The sequence below is a fragment of the Solanum lycopersicum genome, chromosome 1 (genome assembly GCF_036512215.1).
Source record: "Solanum lycopersicum chromosome 1, SLM_r2.1".
Taxonomy (NCBI): domain Eukaryota; kingdom Viridiplantae; phylum Streptophyta; class Magnoliopsida; order Solanales; family Solanaceae; genus Solanum; species Solanum lycopersicum.
The window spans coordinates 79,606,358-79,627,947 of NC_090800.1; the positions used below are offsets into that span (position 1 = coordinate 79,606,358).

Sequence of the window (21,590 nt, forward strand, 5' to 3'; positions counted from 1 at the left end):
TTGTTTTAAGTGTATGGATTGTGGTCTTCTTCTATAGATTTTGATAAACCTCAATACTTAAACTAATTTTTGAAATTGAGTTAGGCAGAGGATCTCTTTCGTAATATGGGCCTCACGTTTCTTTTGGATGTGTAGACTATTAGACATGACTTAGTTACAAGCATATTGTTGGTGACTTATGTGGCAGTTAGCTGTCCATGTCAAGTTGCTGGACGGCTTCTATGAAGAATCCCTGTCTTAATATTGGCATGTGGTGTTTTTTTTATTGGTCAGTTAGCAACACATTTCGGTGATTTTATGTGGCAGTTAGCTGGCCATGTGAAGTTGCTGGACAGCTTCTATGAAGAAAGATAATAGAAAAGGTCACTGTAATTGGATGGAGAGTTTGGTAGTGAATCTCTACGAAGAGCTATTTGTTCGACTTGGACTGACTTTGGTCCAAGGACCTAAATAAATGTCCGTGGGTCTGAATTTTAGTTTTAATTTTATCTTTAGCTGACACCAAAATATTTAGCCTTTTTTGTACTTGTTCAAGTTAAATTTTGCAGTTTAGTTATGCCTTCCTCACTATTAGTACGTACAACCTGCACAATCTCTTAAAAGGTGCTACACGTAGTTCTTCTGTTGCTCTATACAAATGAATAATATATGTTTTCTTGTTAATTCTTTTGTTTTCCTAGATCTCATTGTTTGAATCACTATCAACAGGTTTTGTCTGAAGAGTTACCTGATATAATTGCCAGCATATCATTCCCCAAGTCAATGCGTTGGAACTCTGATGTATGTGCCATGACTTTGACCCTTTTCTTTGCAATATGTGTGAATTGTGTCCATATTAATCTTTTTTAGTTTGTTTATTATAGTTTAAGTGTCTATTGCCTTTTTCTTTATCCTTGAAATTATGTGACAAGCATTTATCTATAGCTGGAATAATTTGTTTCCTATTTTACCTTGCTATCGAGCTTACTATATTAAAGTAAAGTAAATCAACCTTGACTGAGTTATATATTTTATGGTGTCCTTTTCAACTTTTCTTTCTTATCCTTTTTAGTACTACAACAAAGTAGTGATTTTGGCTTATGTTCCCAGAAGCAAATTATTTCATTGTCTGGTGCTATTTTTGCTTTGATTGGCATTTTGTTCAAACTTCTTCATCTTTATTTCTTCAATTCATTATTCACTGCTCTTAGTACTTTTAAATTCTATAACTGCTTGAAAATGCACAAATTCTATATGAATATAACGTGCATTGAGAGATCCATGCAGGTTGCATTCAGCAGACCCATTCGTTGGATTTTGGCCCTTCATGGAGGTGTAGTTCTTCCCTTCATGTATGCTGGAGTTGTAAGGCAAGTTTTAGCTACTTCCTGCTCTTGTTTTTTTGTTCAAAAGTAATTTCTTTACTATCTTTTTTACTCTGCGCATGCGCCTAACTGGAGGGTTGAGGTTTCTGTACTTTTTCAACTCTTAGTTTTCTTTTCTTTCAAACGAAAAAAAAACTATATATGCAATGATTTATCTCCATTTGTTGCACCCATCCATCACAAAAAGGGGGAGAGAGACGCGGTGGGTGGGGGTGGGTGATAAAGTTAATTTTCTGTTTTATGTCAATTGTCAAGAAACAACAACATACCCAGTATATTCCTAAGTGGGGTCTGGGAAGGGTGGGGGTGTACGCAGACCTTACCTCTACCTTTGTGGAGTAGAGCGACTCTTTCCGATAGATCCTCTGCTCAAGAAAATTTTTTTTTTTTCTTAACGCGGTTTGAAAGAAGTGCAAGAGTAAAGGCTACTATACTCGAATTGACTGAAGTAGAAAAAAATACTAACTAAGAAACACCTTTTTCTCCCCAAAAATCAACTTTTATTGACTTGAAAAATGGGGATATTTAGTCTTTTACATTCATACAAAAGCAATTTTTTGTACATATCTGCTTTGCTTTGACGATAAATACCAGTCAGATACAGTCACCTTTCATTAGTTTGAGCATGTATTTTTCTCTTCAAATTTTGTACATCATCGCACACATTAAAATATTAATTGTGCCAGTTTAAAATGTTCTTTCTATTGATTAGCATAGTAATGCACGTGCAATGCACATGTTCAGTCACTAGTTTATTGAATAAGAGAAAACGGCAGATAAGGATATAGACATTGAGCTATGACCAAAAAGATAAACCTGATCGATTTTGTCCATTTTTAGCAAACTCTGAAGCTCCAGCCAGGCTGTCTTCTTCTTCATTAAGTGATCTCATAAGGTCTTTCTGAAGGCTTCCAACTTAGTCATGATAATTTGTGTTCAAGGAATTCAGTAACTGTCGAGGTAGAAGGAAAAAATCTCTGTTAGATGTGTTTATTTGAATGGAAAATGAATGTTTAGTAGAAGAAAGTAATGATTGATCTCAGCTTTCTTCAATGTCCTACTTTTTTGGGGCACTTAACTTGCAGGACAGTTTTTCTTGAAGTTGACTGTCATACACTTGCTTGTCTTTGTTTTTCTTTCTTTGAAACTTCCCAGTTTTGATGTTTTGTATCTACTTAATAAAAACAAGCTTGCTATGGTCTTGGAACTTTTAGCAACTTATAAGCTGTAAGTGGTGAGCTGTTTTGATCCTTTATTCTCTAGCACCACTTCATGAAAAGGTCTCACTATTAAAAGGATTAAGCCTTATCTACTTCCCTTTTTTTTCCACCTGCATCAGCTTTCTGCCTCTGATACACGGGCTCCTTCATGTTTATCAATGGTTTTTTAGGGCTTGGAAATAAATGTGATTCTTGAAGCTTCGATACCATGTCACGTAAAAGAGGAGCTTTTGAGAGATGGAATTTGTTTGATTTGTTTCTTCAAAACTCTGATTAAATAGTTTCTTGACTATGCAAAAGAAAGGAAAACCTCTAATAGTATCCCCTATATAGATTGACAATCCAGTCTTTCCATGTTTACATTCTCATCCGGCTGCAACAGTTGTAAGTTTTTTTTTATTGAAATGTTACACTTGCAACTTTTTCTCTTTTGAAATTTGCAAGAGTTCCAGCTTTGATCTTCATTTTCTAAATAACCTTCTTTCAGAATGCACCCGGTTTGAGCTCACCGAATTTGTTCATTAATGGAAGTCAATATCTTGAATTTGTTCTACAGCCCTGTGCAATTCTAAATACGCACTGGGAGCACATGTCTTTGGATGAGTACTTGGAGAGTTGGAGTGCATATATTTTTTGTGCATATATCAATAGTGTTACTGCTCTTATGTGATTAGTGTTTGTTTTTCCTTTTTACTGGTTTAAAAGTTTCTCGTTCGTCTCTTACTACTGTATTTCTTTGATTTTGCTACAGTGGAAATGTATCTCATGGTCTACGCAATACTCCATCAGCTACAGTTAAGGTCTGTTACAAAAATTGTAAATTTACCTTTTGGAAGCTCTTCCACTCTTGTCATCATGCTCAAATATTAGAACGATTGTCTCAGGAGATCATGCTTGATCAATCTTAGGATAGTGCAAAAACAATTTTTTTAGGCAATATTTCTCAGGGGTAATACTCAAGGAGTACTATTCTGACAATACTATTCCAGTAGTACTTCCCCAACGTCTATTAATTTGTGTACTAGTCCAATCAGTATTTGGAGGTCGTAGAATTTTTAAGTCTGGTTGGAATATTCTATGAGAAGCAGTATACATCGAAGTTATCTGGGTCAAGTGGCATGGGGACAGTAGTGTGGACTGTACACTTAAGGCACAACACCAGGCATAAGCTACATGAATGGCCTCCTCTCTCTATGTAGGTAGCAACTCTGATGTGGTGGGAGATTCTGAAATGGTTCCAGGCATCGTAGAGTAGGGCACTATTTGGCTGGGTCTTCAGAGAATGGTGGAGAAAATGAAGGACATGAGTGTGGCTCCACTTGTACTTATGTGGGTCCTAAAGAGGAAAAGAATATGAGAGCTTTTCAAGGGATAAAATATGTTTTTTATACCGTTGATAAGTAAACTATCTTTCCTAATTTTTGGCTGCACACATGAGATTTTAGTGAGTAGAGAAAATCGGGTGTATTAAGCAGAGAATCATATTTTGTTGATTTTGTACTTTTTGGTATATCTCTTGTATTCACGAGCGTTTCATGTCTCACATTTGTCAAGAGAGTAGGGTTTTCTCTCCTTTTGTGTCTTGGTTAATCTCGAAGTACTGGCTAGCTTTTGAGGTTATACTTAATATTCATTTTCTTAACATGGCATCAAGCTGGACTTTGGTAAGCCCATTGAACAATCATCTTCTCTGTTATCTACTGCATTGCTTTAGGATACTCTCTCAACTCAATCTATCGGCTGTTCTGGGATTCTCTCATCTCTCTCTCTCTCTCTCTTTCTTTCCTCTCTCTCTCTCTCTCACACACACACACACAAAAAAAAAAAAAAAAATGTAGCCCATCAAACTTACTCTTTCAAGTATAAGAATGGTTAGCTAGTTTTCACTTTGCTATTTAAGCTATATCTAGTTTTTCCCTAAGTTCTCGGACTCTTCATTTTTGTTGCTGCACCTGAGTCGACATGAGACGGTGAGGGTGCGGGATACGTGTGGGATTCAGTCAACCCACATTGGATACTTTGACCAGAGTACATGGACAAATTTTAAGGAAGATTTTGATAAAAGATAAAATAGATTTAAGCATGAGAAATGGCATACCTTAAATATTATAGTCCCTTTGTCTCTTTTTTTAGCTTTTCCTGTTGGTCAATATTCGTTGTCTCATGTTTCAAGCAAAACAGAGAGAAATTAAGGATTCAAGCGGCTGTGAACTTGTGTTCTGACTTTTGGTAGACGGTGGCAGCAGTCTGTAAGGAGAGTTGGTGGAAGGCCTTGAATGACTTTCTTTTGTTTTTTTGAGGGGAAGAACCAGAGAGTGTGAAAGAAGAAGTTGGGGTCTTTCGAAATTTAGAATATCATTATATCTCTATTTTATAATTTTGGATTGCTCAGCCAAATCCCTGCACCCTTATCCATACCTAGATCTGTCCCCCAAATCTTGAAATTTAAATTTTTCCGAATCTGACTTTATTTTCGAATCTGCGTCAGAAACCCGCACCCGAGTTCAAGCAACTTAGGTTTTCCCAAATTATTTAACTGGTACATAGTGTTGGCTAACTTCAAGAAAAGCATAACTGCCCTGCCCCCTGCTTCTTCTCCTCCTCAAAACTAATTTTGATCATGTGAATTCTCTAAAATGCCCAAAGTTCATGATCCGAATTAATCAAGAAGCTCATAATTATAATAGGAAAAACATGAAAGTTTCTTTGAGATCATAATCTTCAATACATCAATATGTACTATTTTCCAATAAACTATTGACAAAAAGATTGTTCAAACTGACCACTTTTTCTCGCATTGTTAACTCTGATTAACTAGAGTGTATCTAAAGGTGATATATTGTTTTGGTCTCACAATTAGAGCTGGATAGCATGGAGCACAAAAACCACTCTCAATTTGAGACAAACATGTCTGAAATTTTAGACATTGATAGTTCAAAGTTCAGTTGCGTATATCTGGAGTATGGCATGACAAGTCAAACTTTAGTGGCAGATGTCTAAAATTCAGACAATAACGTTTGAATTTCGCGCCAAACTTCAGGCACAATTTGTTACTTTGGACGCAGATTTTGTAAGTCACGTATTTTTGAAGTTAAGTTTAAAGTAACCAGACATACACAAGTTTATTAACTTAGGCAATGCCATTAATCGTTTATCTGTAAGCTTTCCCCCCTTTCAAGTTACTTCTTAGCTTGTTGGACCTACTCTTCTCTATGTTCGAAAAGTCCATCATACTTTTATCATTCGTTGCCTTAAGCTCTTGAGTTGAGTATTTCAATTCTTTCACATGGTATTAGAGCCAACCCCATCCCTATTCCCATCTCCATCCCTATTCCTTGGTTACCTAATATTTGCTCCCTTTTTATATTCTCTATGCACCAGATGCTATGTTTTCTGCACTGTTTTTTTCTCTTTGTACTTGAATTTGCTGCTCTTGAGCCGAGGGTCTTTCGGAAACAACCTTTCTACCTTGACGGGGTAGTGATAAGGTTTGCGTACACTCTACCCTCTCCAGGCCCCACTTGTGGAATTTCACAGTGTATGTTGTTGTTATTGTTACCAGAGGCCCGGTCTTGAGCGTGTGGGGGAGGGCAGTTATTAAGTATCTCACATTGGTTGAGAATGTGCTATCATATCCTTAGATAATCTTGCACAATCCCACCTCATGAGCTAGGATTTGAGGTTGAGTCAGTCGCAAACTTAATGTTCTTAACAATGAGTTTTCTCCCAACTGTAAATAATTTTTTTTACCATATTAGGAAGAAATATTTACCAGTGTAGAGGATAAATGATGATAATCGTATCTTACGTGGTCCAATAGTCCTATATACGTTGTTAGTATTTGATTCAATTCAAGTTCCCTTTTCTTTTTTTCTATTTTAAATATTTTATTGTGATTCATTGCTTCACTTTAAAGGAGAATTGCTATACTTCCTCTATCCTTGGAAACAAAATCTCTGATAAATTCTTTCTACAAAATACTGCAGATATTGGATGCAGAAGCCTATGCAAATGTAATGCAGGATGCTGGGATTCTTGCTGATGTCGAGGTAATGCAAGTTCTGCATAAACTTCCATTTGTACTTACTATTACTATACTTGTTGATGATCTTTTTGACGTTTAACCATCATAAAATATCAGCATCGCAAGAAAACAATTACAGAGAAATCAAATGATTTAGCAAAAAGTGTACATGGACATATTGTAATGAAGAGTGATTTGCTTGATGAGGTAATGCTTGATGTTCCACACTTTTTTAGCCAATTGTCAGACTGAACAGTATTTAAGCATTTTCCTCTATGTTTAGGTTGTGAATCTTGTTGAGGCACCACTCCCTGTACTTGGCAAATTCAATGAGTCCTTCTTAGAGCTTCCAAAGGAGCTACTTATAATGGTAAACTCTATTATTATTTGGAACTTCAATTGTTTTTTTCTTCTGTATTCATTTGTGATATTATAAGGTTGAGCAAAAGATGCTACTGTCTTTGGGTGAAGGAAATAAGCATGGATATTCTACTTGTTTACTATGTCTTTTTAACCCATCTCTCTCTCTCTCTCAATCAGAAATTTAGATGTTTACAGTTTCTGGGAGTAACGTTATCCTTCTGGTACTGTAGGCTTAAATGCTATACAAACTTTTTCTTTAAGGGGCTAGACACTATTTGTGTCTACTTCCTTTTCTTGGCCAAAATAATATCCTACTATTTCTCTTTCTTTTGGTTATCTGAAAACCAATTTCATAATTCCTATAAAACTTCTTACCATTGCAATACGTGGAGGAATATAAATGGACTATCATGGATCCATTCATATTGGTTATCATCAGTGACTGTCAAGCATGGCCTTGATTGCTGGGTCGTTGAAGGGTGCTGGTTAAGCATAATGTCCTCTTTGTCATTTTCCTTGTGTTACATGTCATTTATATGTATTTCTGAAGCCCTCATTATGTTAAAAGAAAGGAGGCAGCCCAGTGCACTAAAAGCTCCCTCTATGTGCAGGGAAGCTCTTTATTATGTTAGAGTTGGTAAATTTTTCTTTTGCGTTATGCAGGTGATGCAGAAGCATCAGAAATACTTCGCCATGACTGATGAGAATGGGTTACTGTTGCCATACTTTGTCACAGTGAGTTGTTTCTGTGGCAAACTCTTACCTGCTTAGCTTAAAGTGAGATGTTAGCTTGTAATGGTAACTTGATATGGATTTAACTTTTCAGGTTGCAAATGGATCAATTGATAACAAGGTAGTTAGAAAAGGAAATGAAGCTGTGCTAAGGTTACTTTCCTTTAGTTAGTCTCTTTCCTTCATATTTCTAAAGTTTTGGATCTAGGTGCTACTTGCACTTTTTATATTTTACTTGATTCCTTATCAGCTTACTTTATGATAACTGGTATATCCTTAAAGATGTGAACTGCATACACATTGCAGAGCTCGATTTGAAGATGCAAAATTTTTCTATGCAATGGACACAAATAGAAAATTTTCTGAATTTCGTACGCAACTGAAAGGGATTCTTTTCCATGTAAGTCTTAGAATTCCATCTTGATTGCCCTCTTTTTTCCTGTTATGCTTTGACACTTCAAATTTCTATAATACTTTAGTTCTCGTTGGCGTCTCTAATTGGGGAATTGTTATCTATAGCTAAATTTAATTTCAAGTTGAAGTATTGAAATCCTTATTCTGTTTGTAAGTCTTTACTGAATTGATTGTTATCTAATCTAAAATTAGTCTTTTTGATGTACATACAAGCTTTGTGCAATCAGTGAAATTTTACTTTTATTTAAAATATATCAATTATGAAATTGTTATCTCATAAGGTATATTTGACTAGTGCGTCAATCAAAATTTCTATAAATGGACCTTGAGCCTAACTCAACCTCAAAAGATAGCTCTAGAGGTGAGGGATTGCCTAAGCCATATAAAGAGACCATCCACTCCATAATTGGGCGATGTAGGGCTCTTCAACACTCCCTGGCACGCCTACGACTGACATAAATCAGAGCGTGGACAAAATTTTTTGGGAGCCCTACTTCGGAAAACCAAGAATTGGCCCTGCTCTGAACACCATGTAAAGAAATGGACCTTTGACCTAACTTAACCTCAAAAGCTATTTCAAGAGGTGTGGATAGCCTAAACCATACAAAGAGACCTTCTCTCCCATAAGAGCCCAATGTGACACTCTTCAACAACAATAATAATTTCTCTAATTCTTGCAAATTTGTTAGTTCTTAGCCCATAATTTCTGCTGATCTGTAGTAGTTTTCGCTAAACGATAACGCCTCTGTACAGGAGAAGCTTGGGACTATGTTAGATAAGATGACACGAGTTCAGAATTTGGCTAGTGAAGTTGGATTGTCTCTTGGAATAAGTGAAGACAAACTCGAAGTCATCCAAGATGCAGCCTCATTAGCCATGGCGGATCTTGCAACTGCAGTTGTTACAGAGTTCACTTCTCTTTCAGGGACAATGGCACGCCACTATGCACTTAGAGATGGCTATTCAACGGAGGTAATGAGAATCAAATTTTTTATGGATACTTTTGTGACTAGTTGAGTATTCAGTTGTCACTTGATCCTAGTTTTTTGTTTTGATCATCTTCTAAATGTATTTGCAACTGTTCATATGTATATTGTGTTTATTCTAAATATTCATCCCCTTATAGTCATCACCTTTACAGTTGCCTTTATCTTAAATAAATAAATAAATTCATCCCCGTATATCTGATCTGTGATTTAATTGCTTTACTAGTACTACTGCAAAGAGGCGTCTTCAATAATATTGAATTCCGAAGGAATCAATATTTAATTCGTGTTCTAGCAGGGAATTATCAAACATCAGAAGAGTTTTATTTCAAAGAGATGGGAAATTTCGTAGCAAATATGTTAGAATGTTAAGAGAATTCTTTGTTCTATCCTTTTGTTTAGAATACAACAAGAATTTCTTTTAAATTGAAAGAAGAGTACAGAAAAGAGGACCAGGTGTTTGCCGGCTAGAGAAATTAAACTAGGGGCATGGTGTGCGCTCCACTTTTGCTGAAGATAAATCGAGTGAAATTCTGAAAGAGGCCTATAGCCTTACAGCATATAGTTGATGAAAGAACTTACAACAACAAGAAACCCAGTGTAGTACCATAAGCAGGGTCTAGGGAGGGTGGAGCGTATGCAGACCCTTACCCCCATCTCAAGGAGGTAGAGAGGTTGTTTCCGAAACACCCTTGGCTCGGGTAACGAACGTCAAAGCAGCTAAAAGAGAAATACAGAAGTAAAGAGGACAGAGAAAATAATAAGGAAAACATAACATAATTCAAAAGAGGAGCAATAACAATAACCAACTAATGTATAACTGAAGCACAGTATTAACGAGGAGTTTTGGTAGAAGAAATGTAGAGGAAGATTGGTGGCAGAGTATCCCAGCTTGCATATGGTGCATTGTATGGAAGGAGAGGAACCTTAGACATTTTGACAACAAGATCAATCCTGTCCAGAAAATTAGAATGAACTGCCTCAACCTTCCTTGTTTTTTGAGTAAACAGGATCCGGGGGGGGGGGGATATGGTAGAGTTTATAGATAGTTTGGAAAGTACTAGATAGACAAAGCACTCCCATGATCCTTCTGTGTATGTAACAGTAATCCTCAACACCTGATTTGTAGGTTTTAGTCTTTTAATTGAATATGAAACAAAATACCCTTTTCAAAAAGTAAAAATAACGAGGAGTATCAAAATTTGTATGACATGCAACTACGAGAAAAATGCTACTACCACTAGTATAGACAGGGAAACAGGTACTATGCACCAACCATACCACCAAGCCTATCCAGCTAAGAAATGAGATTTTGCTCAACTACGTACTAACCTTCTACCCTAATCTGCGACCTCCATAACCTTCTATGGATGCAATCTTGGAGTAGCTAATAGGTCCAGAATTGAGTTATTGTCCTTGATATTTTGTGAAGTTGAATATGCCTTTCGATAGATTCCTCTAACTTTCTGAATAATGCACCAAATCTTGGAATTCTAAATTTTCAAGCTTTATGCTTTGAAGACAATAAAGGAAGGAATCTGAAATCAGGATGTCTTCGTTCCTCCTCTAACTTTCTGTCGAATGCACAAAATCTAGAGTTTTAACTTTTCAGGTTATGCTCTGAATATCATAAAGAATGAACCAGAAATCAGGATGTCTTCGTTCCTCCTTAACACATAAATGTGTCTTCTTCTGTTGGCTTATATGTTTGCATTCACATGGATTTATGCACTCCTGTCGCTAGCTTCATGAGGTAAAGACGTGCAATTTCGGTTGTTTACAGAGAAAGTTGTGATGTACTTTGTCAAATACAAGCTTGATGCTGAATATTGTTGAGTATTTTTTTGAATGTATCACTCAATTACTTTGGAGTACCAATATTATGTAATTACGTCTCCAATCATACACCTGGCCCAAGGCCGAAGCGAAGGTTTACTGTTTCAAAGAATTGCCTGCTATTTAATTTGAAACTAAGGTTCACTATTTCAAATAACTGCTAGCTATTTAACTTTGTACGCAAATTCTCATATTTGATTAAAAATAAATTTTAGTTTCGCACTTCTGTGATTTATTTCAATGTATTGATGTTCTTTTCATGTTATCTGACTACATTAAATTTTCCTGTAATGTGCTTTACAGATTGCAGAGGCTTTGTTTGAGATCTTACTTCCACGATTTTCTGGAGATATGCTCCCAAAGACCGAAGTTGGGTCTGTTTTGGCTATTACTGATAGGTATGACTAGTGCTGGCTATCTTTCAGTTTAGGTCTTTTCAGATGATCATTAGGATTATGGAAATGTACGGTTCATGACACTCTGTGTCAGATGAACTGCTTCAAGTGGTCTAAACAAAATATGAACATCTTTTGTATTGCAAATATTTTCGAGACAGATCAGCATTGAATGATTCGTTTTTTTGTTGATCAAGTAATGTTTTCATTGATAATAACAAGGCCAAATTGCCGTATACATGAGTATACCAAAAAAGAGAGACGTACAAAATATGGTCCTCTCCGAAAGGCACCAAATCCTCTATACAAACAGGAAATACATGGGTGCACCAAAGTAAAATAAGGGGTCGGAGACTACTCCTTAATTGAGCAAAGCTCCTCTCCATCCCTTCAAAAGCTCTCCTATTTCTCTCTTTACAAATAACCCACATTAGAGTTAGAGTAATAACATTCCACACCTTGTGCCTTCTTCTCCTCACTCCATTCTTCCAACTGAATAACTCCTTCAGAGATCTTGGCATTACCCAAGTGAAGCCAAACCATGTAAATATATCATTTCATAACCTCAACTCTCGAGTCTAAGTTGCTATGTAACAAAATATGACCGACATCCTCACCAGTCTCCTTACATTCATATTTGAGACATGTCAAGTGTTTTGCATTAACTTAAGGGAGAACTTTGCGTATGCACCAAAAAGTGTTGTACTCATAATCATCTTCTAATTGGTAGTATGTAATCTACTAAACCAGGTTAGCCTTAGCTTGATTTCGTGTCAAGGCTTGCCTCTAATAGGCTGTTCCTAGAGATTATCTACCACTGATAGTGCATGCAAAAATTTCTTTATATTGCAGTGCTGCATGCACTTCTTATACTTGCGATATTATGATGAATGTCTTATCTTAAATTTTATTCTCTTGGCATTGTAGTTACCAATTTTTGTCGCCTCTCAGATAGTGCATTTCTACTGCAGGCTTGATAGCATTGTTGGCTTATTTGCTGCTGGCTGTCAGCCAAGCTCAAGTAATGATCCATTTGGCCTGCGACGGATCTCCTACGGTCTTGTATGTCTCAATCTTGAACAACCTGGTTCATTTGAACAATTGTAAAAGTAACACTTGCTTTTGTTTTTCATAGGTGCAACTCTTGGTTGAAATTGACAGAAATGTGGACTTACGACAGGCTTTAGAACTTGCTGCTGCAGTGCAACCCATTGAAGTTGATGTCAGTACAATCAATGATGTAAGATTGCTGCCCTTCCCTAGTTAGTTTAGATGATTACGAAAGTAGTGACTTGATTCTATCTCCGTTGGTCTGGGTAGGGTAAGTATGCCCCCTTGCAGTTGCCTGTTAAGTTTACAATAAATTCAACATTTACTCGTTAATAATTTATGTATTGTGATCTCTACATAACTAAATAATACCTGCATAACTAATACATGTATAACTGAACTCTACATAACTAATACGTACGTAAGTAAAACCTACATAACTAATACCTACATAAGTAAAACCTACATAACTAATACTTGTATAACTAAATCCTGCTTAACTAATACCTGTATAACTAAACTCTGCATAACTAATACTTGCATAACTAAACCCTGCATAGCTAATACTTGCATAACTCTAACCAGTAACCAAACGACCCCTTAATGCATATGTAGTTCCCTCTTTTGACTAACTGTGTACAGGAATAAGGTTACCGATAACTTTTTTGAACTATTCAAATTTACAATATTTCTGCATTGTGAAGTTTACTTTATTAAAACAATCAATTTTAAGGGCAAGATGGCAATTATTTAATTAATTCTTTCTTGGTTTTGGAAATTGACATTCTGGGATGGATAATTTAAATAATGTTGACAAATAATATGGGACCGGGGGGAGGAATATAAATTGGTAATCTTTCGTCCTTTGTATGCAGTCTTCTCTTATATCTTATTCTTGCAACTTCAGGAATCATAATATGACATGATATTCTTTTTCTTTTTTCAATTTAAGGTACATCAATTTGTAACACGCAGACTAGAACAATTTCTGGTATGTTCCATTTTCATGCACACTAATACTCTGCTGTTGTTAATTTGTTCTGCTGGTTTTCTTTTTCTTCTTTCCACAGTTAGTAATCTTTTAAATATGTCCTTGGTTTCACAGAAATTGGATTATTTTTTGAGAAGGAGAAATTGGATTGACTTTGCCTCCTCTAGGCTCCATATATTATCATCTTAGTGCATGAACTATTTCTAGGTTTTTTTTTTCAGCATATGAAGATCGTTTGATAAATTTTGATCTCTTCAATAATTTTTATTTTTATTTTTTATGAATTATCCTTGTAAAGAGGAGTATGGTCTTTTGCTTATTGACAGTCTTTAGGCCATTCTATAACTCCCTCCTCCAAAAGGAAAGAAAAGACGACTTTTAAGACAAATGATGACATATAAATTGATACATGTCTGCTGCATTTTAATTACAGATGGACAAAGGTATAAGCCCAGAAGTCGTTAGGTCTGTTCTTTCCGAGCGTGCAAGACGACCTGGTTTGGCGACTAAGTCAGTGTACAAAGTAACTACCATCCTTCTCCTTGCTTGTGCACTTAATTATTTCTTATTATGCTATGCTGATATTTTTGCCTCTTTCATGTCTTAAGCCGCAGTACTTTTCTACTCCATATGGCAATTCAAAATAATCTTTTAAAATTTTTATCAACAAAAAGTTAGAATACCCTATATCCAAGAGGCTCACAGCTTATGATGCTCTATGGAGAAGAGTTCTTCTCTGTCCAATTTGTTATGGTCCACTTAAAATATATAAAGTAGGGGAACTCATAAATGCACTAGTGAGTATTTTCTCTTTACCGGCATTTTCAGATGGAGTCCTTGTCCAAAGGGGAGCTTTTGCCTAAGGTTGTTGAAGCATATTCACGTCCAACAAGAATTGTTCGCGGGAAGGATGCCAATGTTGATGTGGAGGTGCCTCTTATTCTATACTCAGCAAATTTCCTTCTGTAACATAAATCTTCTTTGTGATTATACTCCACTATACCAGGTTCTGAACATATTCTGTTCCATTAATTTTCTTTTATAGAATAGCTATGCGTGTAAGTTGCACCTGTAGAAAAATCGCATTCTTGATATAAAAGTCATTTTTGGTGTTATGTAGAAGCTTTTCTCCTTGACAACTAGGAAAAAATTGTTTCAAATCTCCTCTGCTGAATTGGTAATACAATTGTTAATATTGTCAAGCTCCATGGACATCTTACAATATGTAGCAATGGGGTTCCCTTTTTAGTCAAGAATCATGACTCTTCTTGCCACTGGTGATAGTTGGCAGAGTATTGAGCATAAATTGATCCTTTCTTTTTTTATTACGCCTCTGAAACGCTCAATTCTGCAACATGAATGATTTAGTTGGCTGTCTATTTGCATTCATTGATCTTATCTAGCAAAAACATATTTTCATTATGAATTAGGTGGATGATCAAGCTTTTGAAACAAATGAAGAGAAAGCTTTGTGGAACACTTTCTTGTCACTAAAAAGTAAAATACATCCAGGTATTGCCTCACCTCTAGATGATTAACCTTTCGTAATATATTCAAAAAAATTGTAGCTGTCTGTTACATTGAGGTTACATTGTAAATACATTCAACTTCTGCTTCTTGTTTATTGGTGGATTGAGTTTTTCACCAAATATTATACAATTGAGCATGCATGTATGACTAATGTTCATTTGCAGACATGGAAGTCGATGATTTTGTTGAAGCATCATCAGTACTTGTAGAACCGCTGGAGGATTTTTTCAACGAGGTCTTTGTAATGGTGGTATGTTCCTCTGATCTCATTTTACTTCTTACATCTGAAAACTTCATAGTTCTAAAGCATTGACTAGATAATCTTGATTTCTGCACATCCAACAGAGTATAGGCCTATAGCTCTGCTTACCATGGTTTTTCCTATCTTAGATGGAAATGCATCGTATAGAGTATCATGTTTTCTTTGTTAAGTTTATTCTTCTTATCTCCTATTGAACGCCTTCCTGTTTGGTGCTTGCATCAATCTGCTTTTTCTTTTCTATTTCAGTTTCTCTCTGATCTAAAAGAAGAGTAGTTTGTCTCATAATGTCTAAAACTAGCAGGATAGCCCAAATTATAATTACCTACTGCCAGTTATTTCTTCATTTCAATTCTTGAAAAAAATTCGTGACCATAATAGAGCTCTGCTCTACAGTTTTTCATGTTTCTTTTGCGGCTTATGACGTATATTATGCCCTTCTATCTCATGCTAAATTATTGATTTTGTTCTAACCTTTGACATCTCCGCTGCATATTCCGAACCTATATACCAATTGCAATTAGACATTGTTATATTTTAGCTTAGACATCTGCTTGCATATTCCTCCACCAGTTGGGAATTACGTAGTTTTATTTATGAATAATTCAAATAAAGTCTGATAGGTTTGGTACCCAATATTATACTTGAAGCCACACTCTCTTGGATTAAATTCGGGATATTTTTAATTCCTATGCCAGTAGCACTTCACTATACTGACTATTACTACACCTCAATCCCCATAAAAAGATCGTTTTGATACTTCCCTGCACTGCAGTTTGTTTCTTGACTTACTTAGAACTTTTTCCTTCCACGCGTGTATGTGTTTTATCATATGGTTTTCAATGACATGCACATTTCTCACACTTGGAAATCATTAATGTATGCTTTGATGAACCAAAGTAGCTTCAAAGTTTTGGTTAAACATAAATCTACACCTGATTCTCTAGTGCTGATACAACTATAGTGCATACGGTGAACCTCCTATTCTTATGTTACTTGTTCTTTATGCATACTGTAGGATGACGAACGGGTCAGAACAAATCGGCTTGCACTGCTGAAGAAAATAGCAGACTTGCCAAGGGGAATAGTAGATCTTTCAGTTTTACCGGGATTTTGAAGTATGTACCAGTGTCCGCTTAGTTTGTGCCATACTATCATCTGAGGCATCAAAGAAGAACAGCTATTGCCCATAAGCGGAGGAGAAAACAGTAAACAGACTAATGTTTTTTCCGCGGAGGCAGCTACAACCACAACAGAGCGAACTAGAGGAGAAACTGTTACATAAATCTGGTAACGATGTCATAATTTTGACTGTTGTACAAGTATGTAACAAGTGAATGAATAATAAAATGAACTATCGCTTGTATGTTCACATTGTCTGAGGAATATATATCATTTTGTTTTAAGTTATTCAAGAAATTCAACTTTGGTTAAATGAATAAATGGTCTAAAAAAATAATTACAAGTAACCTTCGTAAACTACTGTTGAATTAGTTAACCAGGAATAATGCAAATTACTTGTTATATTAGAACATAACATGGTAAAGATATAATGAAATAATATAATATCTAATGGACTATAAACTTCTTAAGACATAATGTTCTTAAGATATTCTCAGTTATTACAAATGTGGTATATTTTGTCTCGATTACATTCTCCCGGTGTTTGGAGCTTGCATTGAAGTCCCGACTAAATTCAAATTGCAGATTGAAGAGCTCATTAGAATATAGTGCTCCTAACAAGAATTTATCCATACCTAAGTTCAAACCCAAGCCTGGGAAATTCCCACGTAGAAGCACTAAAAATTATATTCCTACATAGAAGAAAAAATAAAGAGATATTATACTTCCTCCTTTTTATTTATGTTTCACCATTTTATCTTTCACGTGCATTAAGAAACCACGTAAGATTACTATTCTATCTTTATTTTTTTTTAAAAAAAAATCAACTTTTCAATCAATGAATATGAACTAATTAATTTGACCAATGTACATTATTTTTGTAGTTTTTCTATGCCGGTCAAATGTATATATTAAAGACTAATAACTCGTAAGGATAAAATAGAAAGAATAGTATTATTTATGCATTGATTTTAGGAAATGACAAATATTAAGGACTATAGGTGTCTCAATACATCATGTATGTCTCTATACATTGCTTAAAAATGATTTATCCGAAAATAAAAAAAAGTAGAAATTTCTATACTTTTTTATAATAATAATAAATTTTTTTTAAAGAATTTAATACAAAGTCACCGAATGATTCGCTCTTTTGTTTCACGTGATTCAACTGCAGATATAAGAATTGACCCATAAATAGCAACCGGGTATATGATTGATTATATTGTCGTAGTCAAATAAAAATGTTTGAATTTGAACGCCGAGATACTCGTACGTATTCGCATATTCTCTAATACAGACATTAAATTACTATATCATGCATCCTTGTACCATAATGATAACCACATCAATGGAAAAGTCAAATTAGGGCTTAGGTTTTGTTCCTGTCTGAATCAAGGAAATTTACAACCTGAAAAAGGAAATTAAATTGAGGTTTGTATTCATTCAATGCGATGAAGCAATTGTGTTGTGACGATGATGTACTAGGAAGAAGTAGTAGTTTAGAGAATGAAATTGAAGAAATAGAAGAGGAACAGGGGACTAATGATGGTTATGTTCGGGCAAGTGAGTTGTTTGAGATTGATAATAGAGGAGGGTTAGCAACAATTAAAGAAGGCCATGAAGTTGAAACTAGTACTTTATATTCATTTGATTTCCATGACAATGGGAATGCTGTTGTCTATGTTGTTGTTGGGAATAGTAATAAGATTAGTAAGGAGACAAGTATGGATGCTCTTCTTTGGACACTCGAAAATGTTGTGGTCGATCCTTCTTCTACTATTGTTTTCTTGATTCATATCTATCCTCAGACAAAGTACATCCCTACTCCTTGTAAGATCGTATTCTCCTTTGAGTTTCGTTACTTATCTATCACTTGTTTCTTGTACTTTATTTTGTTATGTTGGCTACAAGGGTTTACTGGAAACAGTCTCTCTGCTTTTGATGAGGTTCGTGTACACACTCTAGACCCCATTGGGGTATGTTGTTGTTGTTGTATGAAGATATTTGTAAAGACTAGTTTTGATTAGCTAACAATAAATGATTCTAAACTATGAAACCGTTCAACGATCTAGTTCTAGCGATAAATCACATGCCCAATCGAGTATACGATACTGAATGGCCAGCAGGATTTATATTCAGGATCAGCTTGCTTGGGTTAAGGGCTGTTTGTGATAGTTAATACCTGTAAAGAGTTAGCATCAGTCAGTCCAGAATCACGAAGCTACCTTGTTTCATGCTTGAGTAATTGTTATTGATGTGTAATTTGCTGTAATCTACTAAGAGTAGTACTTCAATATTGATCGACTAATTGTCGTTACTTGGTGGGTTATGGTTACTACAGTGGGATTGATTCCAGTAGGTCAAGTGAGTGCAGAGCAAAAGGAGAACCACATGGCTCAAGAAAGAGGCAAGAGGCGGCAGTTCCTTCAAAAGTATTATGATGCATGCGCAGCTACAAAGGTACACATTATTATTGGCTACTCATTCATCTTAGCATAGCATACCTTCTTGATACACAAAGATAGAGCATGAGGTTAACCATGTAAAGAAACACATTGAACAATAGGTTAAAGTCGACACCATACTTATAGAGAGCGATACAGAAGCAAAAGCCATACTGGACCTTATGCCCATCTGCAACATAAGAAGGCTGATCTTGGGCACCTCTAAAGCCAATCTCAAGTATGAAATCTCACTTGTATAATAGAATGCATAGTCCTCATTATTTTGATCTTGTTAATTTCAATTCCTTTTGATGGGTCTTAAGGAAACTAAAGTCGAGAAAAGGTAGTGGAACAGCGGATCAGATACTACTAAATGCACCTGAATTCTGTGAGGTTAAGATAATATGTGAAGGCAAGGAAATGGTTGAGCTGCAGATGTTTGAATCTCCTTCTCCCAAATCCACTACTGGTAATAGTCCAAAGCCAATTCAGAGCCATACCGAAGATCAAAATCAAGTTCAGAATGGATCCTTTGGATGTGGATGCTTCAAAGCCAGAGTCTAACAATCTGCATTAGCATCAAACCCAAAATTCAAGGCTCAAGGACTTACCATATCATACATATGCATGAAAGTCGGTAACTATATATTGTACATTGAGAAACAGTTATTATACACACCATCGTTGATATGTTATGTAAAGTTCTCTTTTTTACCCTGATTGAATTAACTATATATCCTCAGGTCTTAGTAAGTAACATTGAGTATAGACAGTTGGTCACTCTTATGAAATGATAGTTGCCCAAGTGAATGATGGTTGCTACCTTTTACCTTCTCCTTCTATGTAGAGAATTTTCTTAAAGGTAAAAGGTAGCAACTTCACTGTGGATCAAATGTGTCAAAGTTAAATAGTGTTACGTAAATAGAGACGAAAGGAGTAGTTTCTTACTGTGGCTCTTAGGGGACACGTCGATGAGCTAACAAAATTATTCACCAAATACAAATATGTCTTCAAATCATGACACTTAGCTACACTTCCTTTTCTAATTGAATCTTTGCTACTCAACTTAAGTTCCTTCCCCACCTCAGCATACACCCATGGAGCATCTTCCATGTACTTATCAAGCCAGCTTGGCAGTCTTGCCACCATGGCGTCCCCTCGATGTGCCACATCATCATCGTCGATCACGATTCCCGGAACTTTTGTTATGGGATCATCAGAGTTGACTATTCGTAGTACCTTTGTACCATTTTTTTCCAATTGATACCTAAAGCTCTTGTTACCAACTCTAGGCCCACCAAATGATAACACTGTCACCATAGGCAAGTTATTAAATTTTGTTGTTACATCATATGCTGTAAGTGTAGCTAAGGCTGCTCCAAGACTATGTCCTGTAATTGTTATGCTTAGAGAATATTCATCACTATAATTATTCAGAATGCTGATAATTTCTTCTCTAATTGTTTCTTGTAAACTTGGCATGTGACCTTCAATTTTTGTAGTGTACATGCTCAACAGTCCACTTTGTACCATTGGTTTGTTATTTTCATTAGGAGACATGTCATCTGGTAAGCAAGTCAATGTGACACGTAGATTTTCAAGCCATTCCGAATAAGTAACAGTACCTCTATAAGCAATCACAATGTCACGTCGACCCAGCCGGGCAATCTCGTCCATGTCATCACATACCGCCACGTAACCAATCCAGCTGGATTGCGGGGACTTCAAATTAGGGAATTTCTCTAGCCAACGTGGCATTTGAACAGCACACGTGGCATGCAAGTTTTTTACTACCTTGTACCCGCTCCGTCCTAGTCCCCGCTGCATCAGCATCGAACGTTTTGGGTACCGACAAGTTGCATACGTGGCTGATGACGTGTCAAAGTCGAAGCAGCCATATGCTGCTTCTACAAACTCTCCGTACCTTAAAATCTCCCCGCGGAGATCATCGTCTAGTGGATCAAGCAAACCGTCCCAATTATTGATTCCTTGAAACTCCATCCACCTCTTTCCGAGTTTGTCTTCATCGTTAAAAACAAGGCAATGACTCGAACCGAGGTGGCAGGAGTTACTTATTTTGATGATCCGATGAGTAATAGTACTCAAATTTAGAGTAGACGCGGAATAGTACTGCCAAGTATTAGGCAATACTACTCCAAAATATTTGTTGGTTAGAAATAGTTGATTTGGGCAGCGCATTATTATGTATATAATTTAGTTGTACATTTTGTATACTATATATATACACTTACATTTTGCATAAATTTATAGTTAGTGTAACTATCACAAAATTCCCTCCTTCCTCACCAAGCCATATTGACTCGATTTAATTAAAATCAGCATTTACAATAATATTACATATCTATCATTTTTAAATGATTAACTTTGCAAAGGATCATGCCTTTAATCAAAGTGTAGTAAATATAGCCTTTCGAAAGGTACAATGCTTCTTTTTCTTTTTTCTTTTTAAAAAAAGGGAAGTGAATTAAACTACTAAAGTTTGTGATTAAAATATTAGGATATCTTTAAGGATTAATTAGATATTTGAATTCACAAGGATAACTAATAGTCTAATACATCCTTTGTCTCATATCAGTTGATGATCTTGCTTAAAATAGTTGTCTCACACTAATTTAAAGCGTTCACAGTGTAAAATTCTTTAGAAGTTTTTTAAGAGGTAAATTGATAAAACTTTTTTCTTATTTTTGATCTTTTAATTCTCGTGTAAAAGAAAGTAATCAACTAATATATAACTAGAGAATATTTTGATATATAATGTACAATCGGAAGGCATCAATCATTTGATAAGATGGTAATGAAATTATCGACATAGGGATAGGCATAAGGTCCTTTTTAGTAA

At 35.7% G+C, this 21,590-nt stretch overlaps 3 protein-coding genes across 5 annotated transcripts in view; 2 read left to right on the forward strand and 1 right to left on the reverse strand.

The window, feature by feature from the left end:
* LOC101256217 (glycine--tRNA ligase, chloroplastic/mitochondrial 2) overlaps positions 1-16,583 on the forward strand; it is a 33,537-nt gene extending 16,954 nt beyond the window's left edge. For all 3 annotated transcript variants that reach the window (XM_004229694.5, XM_026031572.2, XM_010327008.4), the window contains 19 exons: positions 709-780; positions 1,267-1,349; positions 3,336-3,384; positions 6,571-6,633; positions 6,726-6,815; positions 6,892-6,978; positions 7,635-7,706; positions 7,798-7,856; positions 8,010-8,103; positions 8,871-9,089; positions 11,243-11,337; positions 12,306-12,396; positions 12,470-12,574; positions 13,337-13,375; positions 13,809-13,898; positions 14,204-14,305; positions 14,806-14,887; positions 15,070-15,155; positions 16,183-16,583. In XM_004229694.5, the coding sequence (XP_004229742.1) occupies positions 709-780; positions 1,267-1,349; positions 3,336-3,384; positions 6,571-6,633; positions 6,726-6,815; positions 6,892-6,978; positions 7,635-7,706; positions 7,798-7,856; positions 8,010-8,103; positions 8,871-9,089; positions 11,243-11,337; positions 12,306-12,396; positions 12,470-12,574; positions 13,337-13,375; positions 13,809-13,898; positions 14,204-14,305; positions 14,806-14,887; positions 15,070-15,155; positions 16,183-16,281 (1,677 nt within the window). In that variant the 3' untranslated portion in view covers positions 16,282-16,583. The remainder of the gene's footprint in view (positions 1-708; positions 781-1,266; positions 1,350-3,335; positions 3,385-6,570; positions 6,634-6,725; positions 6,816-6,891; positions 6,979-7,634; positions 7,707-7,797; positions 7,857-8,009; positions 8,104-8,870; positions 9,090-11,242; positions 11,338-12,305; positions 12,397-12,469; positions 12,575-13,336; positions 13,376-13,808; positions 13,899-14,203; positions 14,306-14,805; positions 14,888-15,069; positions 15,156-16,182) is intronic.
* Positions 16,584-17,443: 860 nt separating this feature from the next.
* Positions 17,444-19,455, forward strand: LOC101256519 (U-box domain-containing protein 35). The gene is made up of 4 exons (XM_004229695.5): positions 17,444-18,116; positions 18,628-18,746; positions 18,853-18,968; positions 19,054-19,455. The coding sequence occupies exons 1-4, from the start codon at positions 17,738-17,740 to the stop codon at positions 19,292-19,294; spliced, it is 855 nt and encodes a 284-aa protein (XP_004229743.1). The 5' UTR covers positions 17,444-17,737; the 3' UTR covers positions 19,295-19,455.
* A 178-nt stretch (positions 19,456-19,633) lies between these two features.
* Positions 19,634-20,986, reverse strand: LOC101249029 (phospholipase A(1) DAD1, chloroplastic-like). The gene has a single exon (XM_004231097.5). The coding sequence runs from the start codon at positions 20,927-20,929 to the stop codon at positions 19,634-19,636; it is 1,296 nt and encodes a 431-aa protein (XP_004231145.2). The 5' UTR covers positions 20,930-20,986.
* Positions 20,987-21,590: the final 604 nt, after the last annotated feature.